Genomic DNA, 14,252 nt, shown 5'->3' with positions numbered 1-14,252 from the left:
CTATTCCACATGCCAGGTGAGACGTTGCCATGCCGTGCTGCGTCTGTTGTGCCTGGAAGCAAAGAGCCACACTGGCCCGGCACTCCTTTCAGCTTTGCGTTCACAGGCAGATGAGTGGCTAACACCGCTCAATTTGACAGTTGGTAAAGTGGTGTGTGACAACGGTGCCAATCTGCTTAGCGCATTGAAACAGGGCAAAATCACGCACGTGCCGTGCATGGCACACGTCTTAAACTTGGTCGTGCAGCGATTCCTTGTCAAATACCCTGGGGTCCAGGACATCTTGCGGCAGGCAAGGAAAATCTCGGCCCATTTCAGAAGATCTTACACGGCCATGGCTCGCCTTGCTGACATTCAGCGGCGACACCATCTGCCGGTCAGACGTCTTATTTGCGATTGCCCGACGCGATGGAACTCAACCTTCTATATGCTTGATAGGCTGCTCCAGCAGAAACGTGCAGTTAACGTCTACCTGTATGAACTCTGCGAAAGAAACGGTTCTGGGGAGCTGGGTTTTTTTTCACCGCGCCAGTGGCTGCTCATGCGCGACACATGCAGACTTCTGCGGCCATTTGAGGAGATCACCAAACTGGTCAGTCGCAGCCATGGCGCCATCAGTGACATGGTACCTTATGCCTTCTTTCTGGAGCGTGCATTGCGTCGTGTCATTGATCAGGCTGTGGAGGAGCAGGAGCGGGAAGATGAGGAAGTCGCAATGCTGGATGAATTCCCAGGGGGGGGCTACTCTATCTGAGACAAGTCAACAACAGGAGTCTGATGAGGAGTCAGAGGAGGATGGTGCCGGGGCGGATGAGCAGGAGCAAGAAGAGCATGCTTTAAACCTTTCTGGGATCCCTGTTGTGCGAGGATGGGGAGAGGAGAATGAAGAGGACGACATTATCCTGGATGATGAGCAGGAGCCAGGCCACCACACCGCTTCCACTTTAGTGCAAATGGGGGCCTTCATGCTCCAGTGTTTTAATAGGGACCCCCGTATAAAAAGCATGAGGGTCAAGGACCAGTACTGGGTGGCAACGTACTTAGACCCCCGGTACAAACACAAAATGGCGGAAATGTTACCGCCGTCGCAGAGGGCTGTCAGAATGCAGCACTTCCAGGCCTTGCTTCGAGAAATGCTGCATTCTGCTTTTGCGTGCGCTGGCAGAGGAGCAATTCCCACTCCCAGAGAAGGATTTGCGGGTACCAATCCAACAGCGCCTGCAAGAAGAGGCCGGTTTGAAGATGTGTTGGTGACTTCGGATATGAGGTCATTCTTTCAGCCGACCCATCGACAGGTGTCATCCGGATCCAGCATCAGGGAACGCCTAGACCGTCAGGTGTCCGACTACATTGGGTTAACGGCCGATGTGGACGCTCTGAGGAGTGATGAACCCCTAGACTACTGGGTGGGCAGGCTTGACCTCTGGCCAGAGCTTGCCCAATTTGCAATCGAACTGTTGGCTTGCCCCTCATCCAGTGTCCTGTCCGAAAGGACGTTCAGCGCAGCAGGGGGGATTGTGACCGATAAGCGTACTCGCCTAGCTCACCACAGTGTTAACTACCTCACATTTCTAAAAATGAATGAGGCATGGATCTCGGAGGAATTCAACACATGTGACCAGTAGACCATGTATATGTCTATAAACTATTTTTTTAATCAAGCACACAGACCTTCTTAATTCATTTGGCTCACTTCCTTGACCCAAAAAAGCACACCGTACTATATGCCCCTACCCTCCTCTTTGAAGAGGTTGAGCGGTGTCATATTTCTACTGGGGCTGCTTATGATATCCCTGTGCTGTGCTGACTTCCTCCTGGGGGTTCTTATTATGAAGGGATCACACTATCCCTGTGCTGTGCTGACTTCCTCCTGGGGGTTCTTATTATGAGGGGATCACACCATCCCTGTGCTGTGCTGACTTCCTCCTGGGGCTGCTTACGGTGCTGCTGTCAGTGCTGTATGTCACGGTGCTGCTGTCAGCGCTGTATGTCACGGTGCTGCTGTCAGCGCTGTATGTCACGGTGCTGCTGTCAGCGCTGTATGTCACGGTGCTGCTGTCAGCGCTGTATGTCACGGTGCTGCTGTCAGCGCTGTATGTCACGGTGCTGCTGTCAGCGCTGTATGTCACGGTGCTGCTGTCAGCGCTGTATGTCACGGTGCTGCTGTCAGCGCTGTATGTCACGGTGCTGCTGTCAGCGCTGTATGTCACGGTGCTGCTGTCAGCGCTGTATGTCACGGTGCTGCTGTCAGCGCTGTATGTCACGGTGCTGCTGTCAGCGCTGTATGTCACGGTGCTGCTGTCAGCGCTGTATGTCACGGTGCTGCTGTCAGTGCTCTGTATTACGGTGCTGCTGTCAGATGCCTCTATCACGGTGCATGTGTCATTCCGGTATGTCACGCTGCTGGTGATCATCTCCTGCACCCTCTTCTTTGCCTACCCTGGTCCCTGACCTTCCCTCTCCTCCATTGCCTTCATTAGCTCCATAGTCCTGAATTGTTAGAACAATTTCCCAAATAAAATAAAAATGCTTGTAGTTATCGATCCCAAATTCACCTCATACATGTATTATGTCATTGTCCAGATGGTGGGACTACGTTTTACCCCCTAATAATTACCACGTGGCCGCAAATTCGACATGAAGGTTTGCAAAGTTCGCCTCCCATTGAAGTCAATGGGGCCCGCGGCGAACGTTCGGTTTCGCGAACGTTTGGGTCCGTTCGCATTTCGCTTTCGCGAAACGTCCCGTCGGAAGTTCGTCCATCACTAGTCCCCACAAGGTCAATGCCTATTTTTGCCATGGGTTGCATTAAAATGGCTTTATACATGAGTATTATATATATTATTATATATGAGTATTATATTTAAAATGAACAGAGAAAACCCCTGAAATTTAAAAAGGTGTCGTAAAACAGAAGCTCCATGTTACTGATTAAAGGGCTCCTAAGCAAAGATCCACCTTTTAAAGTAGAACTATCGGCAAAACTTTTTTTTTCATTTTGGATAAAGCAAGGGAGGGTTATAACCCCTGTCAGTTTTGTGTAATTATCTGTGTCCCATTGCAGAGATTTTCCTTCTCTTCCTGTCCCATAGCCAAACAGGAAGTGAGAGGAAATGGCTGCAAATTAAGGGAAATCCTTAGGATCCCCCAGATCACCAGAACTAGTGTCCCCATTGGAAGATTTCCCCCCTATTACTTTTCTGGGGAGAACCCAAAATTAGTAATTTTCTTTTACTTTCACTTTTAGTGATAATGGTAAACAGGCCACATAGAGAGGGTGAATCTCCCTAACGGGAGCACAGACATCAATACAAACTAACGGGAGTAATAATCTTTCTGTTCATTATCCAAAAACTAAAAAAAAGGAGTTTTGCCTTTAGTTATATTTTAACTTATACTTGTAAACATCTTAAAGATGTAATGAATGTGCAACCAGAAATTTGAAATCATAAAATAGATTAAAAGAGAAGTATGGACTTTTTTTTTCAGAATCATACTTACCTAGGTGGATGCAGGATCAGTCCCCCGCCAGTTCTAACATTGAGAACCGAGCAAACAAACACCGCCGGGCTCCCCGAGCAGAGAGCTGGTGATTGTCAGTCACCGTTCTCTGCTTTGTCTCCTCCTTGCTCATTGAAGCTGGGGGGTGTGGTGGGAATGGAAGCGGCTGTCTCAGGTTCTCAGTGGCTCTCTTAGAGGTTGAGCCTGGTGCCGGTCCAGGCATGTGGGCGGATCAGGTCTTTATTGTCACAATCTTGCACGTGCCTGGAACGGCTCTGTGACATCAGCCAACAGCAGGCTTCAGCCTGCTGTCAGCTGAAAACAGGTCATAGGAATGCAGAACAAACTTTGGCTGTACTTCTCCTGTACTTCTCCTTCTCCTGTTAAATGTTTTTATGGTCCTAAAAATAACCACCTATACTGCTGGAAATAAAGTATGAGTGTTTAAAATGTGATTTCTGCAGTTACGTAGTGTGTATATAGAGCATGGCATTGTTGCACTGAGCCAGTAAAACTAGGCGTCCACCTTTTGGCTAGCACTCATCTAGGTCTACTAGCTCAAGAAGCTGCTAGTATGCCTGACCAGATCAAGATTGTGAAAGGTGCGGTTTTGCTGATATGTATATCAATCTGGTAACAAGTCAAGCCTAGAAAAAATCTTTTAATCTGCAAACACATAAAAGATATTGCAGATATAATGCGAATAAAATCAGTAAGTCTTTGCTTGAAATAGCGTGCAGCAACAGTTTATCAAAATACTGCTGGCCAGAAAAGACATTGCCATTTTAATTTAACAACCATTATGCAGATCTGTTTCAGAGAATAGATTGTGTTACTGTCTTTTCTCTATTATGTCTCAGGTAATGCATACAGGCATGAGGTAATTGCTATTCCTTCACAAAAGATGGCTTTGACATGGCCAGGTCAGCAAGGCTACTATCATGTAAGTATATTGTATAAATGTGTATATTCCCACATATATAGAGAAACAAGAAGCTGACAAAAAATAGATTTGGCTATACATGTGGCAATAACTAGTATAATGATATAGCAAAAGCCATAAACACAGTCAACTAACCAGAAAGGGGGGGGGGGGGGGTTGTGCTATCTTTTAAAGTGCATATAAGTGCCTTCTAATTCAGACCTAAATACAATAAATAAATACTGAATGCATTAAAGTGTCAAATGTTAAAAAATATATATATATATATATATATATATATATATATCAAAACAATAATCCCTTACTTCATAGAGTCTATATAGCAATATATAGCAAAAGAAAAAGGAAAAAAAATCAGTCCCAATATCGGTCCATTGCCAGTACTATAGAAGGGATGGACTGTACCTAAATGAGGAGAGTGCAGATCAGCTGGGAGTAAAGATGTACAAAAAGTTAGAGGGCTTTTTAGACTAGGCGACGGGTGGGGCAGGTTGGCCCAGAGGTAGACATAGTCAGAGCGGAACATATTTTCCAGAGGGTAGGATTGGGGGGCATTAGTGGTAGGTTGACTAAAGCACATAAACCCAAAGTAAGTATAGTAACAAGTCCTAGTTGCAATCTCAGAACACCCAATAAGAGGATAGTATGTGACCAGTCTAAACTACTACCTGGCATGTTCACCAATGCAAGGAGCCTGGCGGACAAGATTGGTGAACTAGAGATACTGTTGTACAAGGAGGATTTGGATTTTTGGGGAATTTCAGACACCTGGTTCAACAGCTCTCATGATTGGCTGGCAACCATTCAATGGTATACCCTTTATCGCAGGGATAGAGAGGGTAAAAAGGGGGAGGGGTATGGCTATATATCAAGAATAATGTACAAGTGAATGTAAGAGATGACATCAGTAAGGGAGCTAGGGAGGAGGTGGAATCCTTATGGGTAGAGCTCCAAAGGGATGAAGCTAAGCGGAAAATATTACTGGGAGTATGGTATAGGCCCCCTAACTGAGGGAGGAGGGGGAGACGGATCTCCTATCACAAGTTGGATTAGCAGCAAGGAAGGGAAGTGTTATCATAATGCAGGATTTTAATTATCCAGACATAGATTGGGCGGAGGGAACCACGCATTCGTCTAAGGCTCGCTAGTTCCTAAATATCTTGCAGGACAATTTCATGGTTCAGATGGTAGACGCACCAACTAGAAATAAAGCGTTACCAACAATACAGACCTGATCACGGATGTGGAAATACCGGGCAATTTAGGAAATGGCGATCACAGGTCAATTGGCTTCAGTATAAATCACACAAATAGTAAACATAAGGGGAATACAAAGACACTGAATTTCAAAAGAGCCTACTTCCCTAAACTATGAACCTTGTTAGAAGGCATGAATTTGGATAAAATCTTAGGAACAAAGAACCCGGAGGAGAGATGGGTTTGCTTTAACAGCATATTAAATAAGGGCATTAGTCAATGCATCCCATTGGGTAATACATTTAAAAGAGCGAACAAAAGTCCTGGATGGCTTAACTCCAATGTAAAAATGCATATAAAAGCAAAGGAGAAGGCCTTCAAAAAATACAAGGTTCAGGGATCATTATCAGTATTCAGACTTTATAAAGAATGCAACAAGAAATGTAATGTTGCAATTAGGGTGGCTAAGATAGAACATGAAAGACACATAGCAGAGGAAAGCAAAAAAAAATCCAAGAAATTCTTTAAGTATGTAAACAGTAAAAAAGGGAGGACAGACCATATTAGCCCCATAAAGAATGAGGAATGACATCTGGTTACAAACAATGGGGAGATGGCAAAGGTATTGAATTTATTCTTCTCCTCAGTCTTTTACGAGGGAATCGGGAGGCTTCAGTAACCAAAACTGCAGTGTTTATCCTTATGACACATCACAGGAAGCACCTCTATGGCTAAAAGAAGACAGAATTAAAATTAAACTTGGGAAACTTAACATTAATAAATCACCGGGACCAAATGGCTTGCATCCGAGGGTACTTAGAGAACTCAGTCAAGTAATTGCCAAACCATTGTTCCTAGCACCAATATTTAAAAAGGGCCCAAAATACATCCCTGTGAATTACAGACCAGTTAGCCTAACATCAGTATGCAAACTCTTGGAGGGGATGATGAGGGACTATATACAAGATTTTAGTAATGAGAACAAGTAACGAGAACAGTATCATTAGCAGTAATCATTATGGATTCATGAAGAATCATTCTTGCCAAACCAATCTATTAACTTTCTATGAGAAGGTGAGTTGCCATCTAGATAAAGGACGTGGTGTATCTGGATTTTGCAAAAGCATTTGACACAGTTCCCCATAAACTTTTACTGTACAAAATAAGGTCCATTGGCATGGACCATAGGGTGAGTACATGGATTGAAAATTGGCTACAAGGGCGAGTTCAGAGGGTGGTGATAAATGGGGAGTACTTAGAATGGTCAGAGGTGGGTAGTGGGGCCCCGCCAAGGTTCTGTGCTGGGCCAATCCTATTTATTTTGTTCATAAATGACCTGGAGGATGGGGTAAACAGTTCAATCTCTGTATTTGCGGATGATACTAAGCTAAGCAGGGCAATAACTTCTCTGCAGGATGTGGAAATCTTGCAAAAATATCTGAACTAATTAATGGGGTGAGCAACTACATCGCAAATGAGGTTTAATGTAGAAAAATGTAAAATAATGCATTTGGATGGCAAAAATATCAATACAATCTATACGCTGGGGGGACAACCTCTGGGGGAATCTAGGATGGAAAACGACCTGGGGGTCCCAGTAGATGATAGGCTCAGCAATGGCATGCAAGCTGCTGCTAACAAAGCAAACAGAATATTGGCATGCATTAAAAAGGGGATCAACTCCAGAGATAAAACGATAATTGTCCCTCTCTACAAGACTCTGGTGCTGCAGGAACCTAGAGAATGCTGTCCAGTTCTGGGCACCAGTCCTCAGGATGGATGTACTGGAAATGGAGCGAGTGCAAAGAAGGGCAACTAAGCTAATAAAGGGTCTGGAGGATATTAGTTATGAGGAAAGGTTATTCTCTCTGGAGAAGAGATGCTTGAGAGGGGATATGATTTCAACTTATAAATACTGTACTGGTGACCCCACAATAGGGATAAAACTTTTTAGCGTAAGGGAGTTTAACAAGACACATGGCCACTCATTAAAATTAGAAGAAAAGAGGTTTAACCTTAAACTACATAGAGGGTTCTTTACTGTAAGAGCAGCAAGGATGTGGAATTTCCTTCCACAGGTGGTGGTCTCAGCAGGGAGCATCGATTGTTTAAAAAAATGATTAGATAAGCACCTGAATGACCGAAATATACAGGGTGGGATATACAATGTAATACTGACATATAATCACACATAGGTTGGACTTGATGGACTTGTGTCTTTTTTCAACCTCACCTACTACGTAACTATGTAACTATGAGTGATAAAATTATGTATTGAAAAAACAAAGTACTCCACTCATGCGCTTCCTAAGATTCCTGTGTTTCAGGTGATCACCCAATTGTGCTCCACCGATAGGAGGAATAATATCACCTCTAACCAGATATTAAGACCTCATTAGAAGGTCTAACTGTGCCCTGGGTGGATGGATTAAGTTAATGCAGTTCGGCTCAGACCAGAAACACCTAAGCATTCCAGACAGCTAGACGCACTCTTGATGCGTGCTTCTCAGACCACCTTCAACAGCAAGGCTATGGCAACATACTCGCAGCCGCGCATGAAATCAAAATTCACATGTGAAAATGAAGAGGGACACTCATTGTTCAGTATCTAAAATCCCAGTTTATGAAAAAAGTGATGTACTTACATACGCAAAAAGTAAACAGGCATCACACATATAAAATCGTCCAGCACCCTGGTGGGCTTGATAACGCGATCGCTACAAACTCCACCCTTTGCGTTTCGTTCTAATGGAAGTCGTCACTGGGACAATGGAGATCTTAGGAAGCTCTTTGTTTTTTCATTACATACAATTTTTTCACTCGTATTGGGACTGTTTTTTTTTTTCCTTATTTATATTGCTAAAGACTTTATAAATCATGGTATTATTGACCCTTTTATGCACTTTAAAAGATAGAGCAACCCCCCTCCCCCCATTTCTTTATGAAATTAGATTTGTATTGTTATTTGAAATATGGTGAGTGTAGCTGTCTTGTTTAGTGTGAATTGCCACATTTTGCAAGGTATTTACACCAAGCGCAAAATATTTATTTATTTATTTATTTCTTTTTTCATTGGTTTTTCCAATTACAAGGAGAGAAACTCATTGATTTATACAAATAACACGTGTACATACATTAATATACAGAAGAATACAGTCTGTTAATCCAGTCTGAACTCAACAAAGAAGTAATAAATTACAAAAAAAGAAATATCATTGTTAGTTATAGCTACATAAAAGCGTATAACCCTCATTCACACTTGGATACTTAGCCAAGGCCTCCAGGCGTTTGTATATTTTGTAATTATTATTATTATTGTATTAATATTGTATTATTTTGCAAAGCAGAACTGAATTCATATTCTTTAGATTAAATTGGAATTTAACATCTAAAATATTAGGGAGCAGGGAGCGCCTCCATTTGCGCATTATAAGTAGTCAGGCTGCAAATAATATATACAATACTCAGGTTATGAATTTGTGTGGAAAGGATTCTATTCCTAGGCTTATAATCGCCTAGGAATAAAGAAGGAGTGGGATTAGTTATAATTCCCATAATTTCTGAAATGAAGGAGAATACCTTTTTCCAGAAGGGGTGAATGTGGGGGCACTACCATAGAATATGAATTAGAGATCCCTTGTAGGAGCATTCCCTCCAGCATAGATCATTATCTAGATTTGCAAATTTGTACATTTGGGGTAAGGTACAACCTATGATGGGATTTTTGTGATCGTTCCCAATATTTAACACAGTTGGATGCTTTGTGGTTATACTGTATGGCTTTTGGGGAATCTGAGGAGGTCTGTAGATCCCTTTCCCATCTCTTGTATGTTGACGATTTAACAAACGTGTCTTTTTTTCTGCAATAGATTTGGGATAGGGTTTTTTGTATGCGCATGTATGTATATGCACCTTGTGACGATATAAGATGTCAAGATTGTATAGTTGGGAAAGATGCCCTGGAGGAGACCGAAAGTTTTCTGCTAGCAGCAGACACCATGAGGCAGAGGAAGATGGCAGAATGTAGCCGGCTGCTACCCACCTTAAAATGGTTGCCTGACATGCAGGTAAGGACACAGGTGGATACCGGCATCCAATTGGAGCCCTGCAGGGGATTCGCCCTTAGGGTGATCGATGGAGCAGAGTGACTGTGCGTTCTCTGTCCAGAGTGCCGGGTTCCGAATGCGGTGGTCACTGCCTGGGTCCAGTGCAACTTACCGGACTGGGGCCTATCCAGCAGGAGCCATAATACTGCACCATAGATCTGCTTTCAGGACCTTGCAACCACGCAGATACCGGAGGGCCAGAGAGAGCCTAGCATCACCCTCTAAAGGCAGAGCGGAGTTGTGGCCAAGTGACTCCCCCATGAATAAAGAGGGCATTGGAGGAGAAGAGACTGCGATGACCTGTGGCGACCTGCGGCCTAGCCAAGGACCTGGCGACTGTAAGTACTGCCATGCAGGAGCCAGTTAAAGTCCCTGAGGAGTCGGCTGATTCTAAGTCCATAGCCATCCCAGTCCAGAGGGAGCCAATGCCAGAGGAAATTTCGCCTTCAGGTTAGCTGGATGGGGAGAGTGAGGGCCGGGTCATCGACTGGGTTCCCCCAGAGTGCATGCTGAGTTTGGGTCTCTAGGGAGGTTGGAGGAGTGGTCATCACCCAGTGACAGTTCTGAAAAGGAGTGGGAGACAGGGAAATCCCAAGTTATTGACAATCAAGATGAGCCAGAGCCAGGAGTGAGATCTGAACCAGCTGCAGGGACCCTGAACAGCATCAGGCAGCTTTTCTTATGCAGGCCACTAACCAGACCAGAGCACCTGCCTACCGTCAGTGGGTCATGAGGGCTTAGGATGCCTGTGTTCTGCAGAGAAGAGGGAATTCCAGAGAGTTACCAAGATTCTCTTGCTTCCAGCTAAAATTACAGAAGAGGGTAGCTCTGGAGTGGGGCCTGGACTTCCCACATGTCCCTCTCCATATTATGAATATCGTGGAGAACTCCCGGGGAGTGTGGGAGGATGACCTAGTCTGGGACTTTCTACATGTCCCTAAGTTACTGTGGGTGCCAGAAAGTTTGGGGAGAATGGCAGCTTGGGAGATCTATCTATGGAGACCAGGTGCTCATCGCCAGGGTAGGTCGGCCCACGCAGAGTTACTTACTCGGTTTCCAGAGAAGAAGAAGAAAGGGGCTGGAAAAGGCTGCCTGATCCTCACTTCTATGCTTGAAAGGGACTGTGAGGAGCCACAGTGTGCATGAAGGGAGCTACATGGACTGCTGGAGAGTTACAGCATGTGTTCCTTTTTCCCATATTTTTGCAGGAACAAACCAGCCTGCCACCCTGTTGCCCAATGGAAGAAGTTTTACTGTCGCAAGGACATTGGGCTGAGGTTTGTTCCCACATTACCTCTTTTAAAGAGCCGGTTTGTTCGGGGAGGGGCCCCTCCCATCAGGAACTCCGAAGAGAACTGTCCAATTTGTACATATGTTTTTCCCCTATTGTTTCTGTTAGCAGATTATAACCCCCTCCTGACAGAACAAGACAGAAAAAAAATGTGTGTGCTATACCTACGTTGTGTTTGTTTATATTTCTGTTGGCAGGATGCTAATCCCCTCCCAACAGAAATAATTTATATTGTACAGTTAAATCTGAGAGTAGGATGTACTATTTTTTTTGTCTTCTCTTAGGGTGTTCTGGGATGGGACGGCTGTCTTTGTTGAGGGAGAGGTGCTCTGGCATTAATGTATATATTGTTAGCTGCAGGGATCTGTAGTTAGGAGTGCCTGATTCATACTGTACAGATGTAAATGCCTATCAGAGATTTATATTTATATTTTTGTACTTTCATAATTTGTACAGTTCCCCATCCAAGATTTTTCCTTATGCCCCCTTCCAATTTATTTTATGGGATGCCCTTGCTCCTGGACCCAGGAGCCACTTTTTCTAATTTTCCCAGCTGAGGGACCAGCTGGTCTCTGGTGAGGGGTGCGTGTAGCACCTTCTACTTTAGGTAGGCACTAGAAGTCGTCTTTTTATTGTAGTGCAGGTAAATTTAATTGGGCCTAGCTTTGTTTTGATCTGAGTGTGCTGGGAGTGGCTCAGAGTAGGCTCGTGACTCACAGATAGCATCATCTTTCGGTTACTTTCTTTCTGCTTCTAGAGGATTCTAAAAGAAAGGAGGGGAAGAGAGGTGGAGCTGCCTAGGGTGTTCTAAGGAGCACTGACCAATCCCTATCCCAAACCTTGATTGGCAGGGGGCAGGCCTCCTTAAATACCTAAAGTCAGTCCAGATGGGGAGGAGTCGTCAGGAGGAGGAAGCTGGAGATAGATCACTAGGTTGTTGGGGCCTTTGAGATACTGTGGGGCCTGTGGGGTTTGGGTGCAAGTCGGAACCTTTCTGAGTAACAAAAAAGGATCTGGACAGGAGACACAGAGAGGGACAGAGAAGAACAACGGGAGCTAGTGTTGCCGGGCAAATCTCCAGGAGGCATCCATCAGAGTGTAGCCAGGAGGGCTGGTGAGTAACAGGCACAGTTGGGAGACCTGGGAAGGCATGCCAGAGTGGACTGGGAGAGTACAGTCTGAGATGGATGTAGAGCCAGCAGGAGAGACTGTGATGTCATGGGCAGTGGAGTCGGGCAGCTGCAGCCAGGAGGGCTGGCAGGGCCTGAAGAGGACTGACTGGGAGCAGTAGTCCACCAAGGTCAGCTAGCACTAAAGACTTTCCTATTTTTGTTGCTACGCTAAAGGGGCCTGCGGTCCCTGCCTGCAAATGGTAGTTGCTAAGGCCTGACAGAGTCAGAGTTGGGTCTACCATGTGCTAGTTGTACCAGGAACCAAGTATTGTACATGAGAGAGAGGAACAGTCTACAAAGAAGTGTAGTGCTGGAGGAGACTGGGACTCTAGAAGTGTAAATAGAGGTTCCAACTGATAATTTTATTGATTCTGGGCATCCCATAATTACCCTATCCAAGTTCAAAATCCCTAAAAAAAAGCATACAGACTGTTCATTGTCTCAAGAGTGACTGGGAAGTGAATGCTGGGATGGGCAGGGTGACAGGTGGACCACAATATCCAGCAGCCCCTAGGGTACCGCTACATATATGTCCCAGACAAGGATAGGTGGCCGTGGGGAGGGAGTTGTAAAGCTAATACCAGAGGGTATCAGTTTAGAGGGGTGGTGGGGATCTCATAAGGAGATCTGCCAAATATGTGATCTTTTGAAAATCAATATCTTTTACACCTTTCTTTTCATATTTCTTCTTGTAATGTTTTATTTCAATGCTGTCAATATGGGTATAATAAGCTTTAGTATTTCTTGTTTTTCAGTTCCCAAAATTCTATCATGAAAATGACCAGATCTACTACCCAAGTCCCCCAAAGACCGTGGCTCCTAACCCACTGTACAAGACATATGAAGAAACACCATCTGAAAGGACAATCAATTTACAGAGGAATTCAATCAAATCTCAGTGGTTAACAGCATACAACCACAACTTTACAGGTAGATAGGATACATATGAAAACATTCTGCGAAAGCTAAACAAAAAGGATTATATCTCCATGCAGTGACAAATTACAAATCTTGTTAGGAGCTTGCCCGCACAGCATGTGTCCCACACAAAATTACATAAAGCAAACCAGAATATGTGCAGAACTCACCTCCTTAAAGTGGTTGTAAACCCTTACAACACACTTTGACCTACAGGTAAGCCTAGATTAAGGCTTACCTGTAGGTCCAAGAAATATCTCCTAAACTTATACGTTTGAGGAGATATTTGCCCAAAGACAGGCACCACTGCGACAGCGGCGCGCAGGCGCACTGAGCGCGGCATTTCCAAGAACGGAGCTGCCGCGCGTGTCGGCTCCCGTGCGCATGCGCGGGAGTGACGTCATCGCGGCTTCGCCGAATGACAGCGGCGGAGCTGTGAGACCCCACTGACAACATGGATGCGCCGGACTACAGGGGACAGCGGCGACTTCGCTGGCTACTGTGTCAGGTAAGTGACACATAATGGACTACTATGCAATGCATAGTAGTCCATTATGCTTTGCCTTTGCAGGGAATGAAAGAGGAAGTAAACTCATCAGGGTTTACTTACTCTTTAAGTGTCAGATATCTATCTCATTAACCACTTAAGGACCCCCGCATGCCATTGTACGTCATCACAATGGCATGTACAGGCACAAGCACGTACATGTACGTGCTTGCTTCCAGCGGGTGGGGGGTCCCCTCCCGCTGGATGCGGCGGTCCGTTTCGCTGCAGGAGCGATCCGGGATGAGGGGGTGGCCATTGGTTTCTGGCCATCCCCTCTCGATCGCTCTAGGCGAATGAGAAGCTTCCTCCCTCTGTGTATAGTAAACACAGGCAGGGAGGAAGTGATGTCATTCTCCTTGGGGCGGTCTTTTTGACCGGACTACGAGGAGAAGTGAAAGTAAGTATGCACCAACACTACACTAACACATAGGTACACAAACCCCCTGGATCACCCCCCGATCCCCCCCCCAATCACAGTGTCTGATTGCAGTGATCATTTATTTAATGATCACTGCATTCAGTGTCAGTTGTAACAGTAAAAACTGTCAGGGCAGTTAGTGTTAGGTCCAGGGTAGCC

The 14,252-nt window shown here is 45.0% G+C and overlaps 1 protein-coding gene across 1 annotated transcript in view; it reads left to right on the top strand.

Annotated features, from left to right (window-relative positions):
* SPMIP4 (sperm microtubule inner protein 4) overlaps window positions 1–14,252 on the top strand; it is a 93,901-nt gene that overhangs the window by 58,763 nt on the left and 20,886 nt on the right. The window contains exons 6-7 of the mRNA XM_077491308.1: window positions 4,362–4,444; window positions 12,966–13,140. Of these exons, the coding sequence (XP_077347434.1) occupies window positions 4,362–4,444; window positions 12,966–13,140 (258 nt within the window). The remainder of the gene's footprint in view (window positions 1–4,361; window positions 4,445–12,965; window positions 13,141–14,252) is intronic.

This window comes from Lithobates pipiens, unplaced genomic scaffold (genome assembly GCF_037356315.1).
Source record: "Lithobates pipiens isolate NorthernLeopardFrog02 unplaced genomic scaffold, aLitPip1_a1.2 Scaffold_19, whole genome shotgun sequence".
Taxonomy (NCBI): domain Eukaryota; kingdom Metazoa; phylum Chordata; class Amphibia; order Anura; family Ranidae; genus Lithobates; species Lithobates pipiens.
The sequence above is the reverse complement of the archived record's forward strand: the minus strand, read 5'-3'. Positions and strand labels throughout refer to the sequence as shown.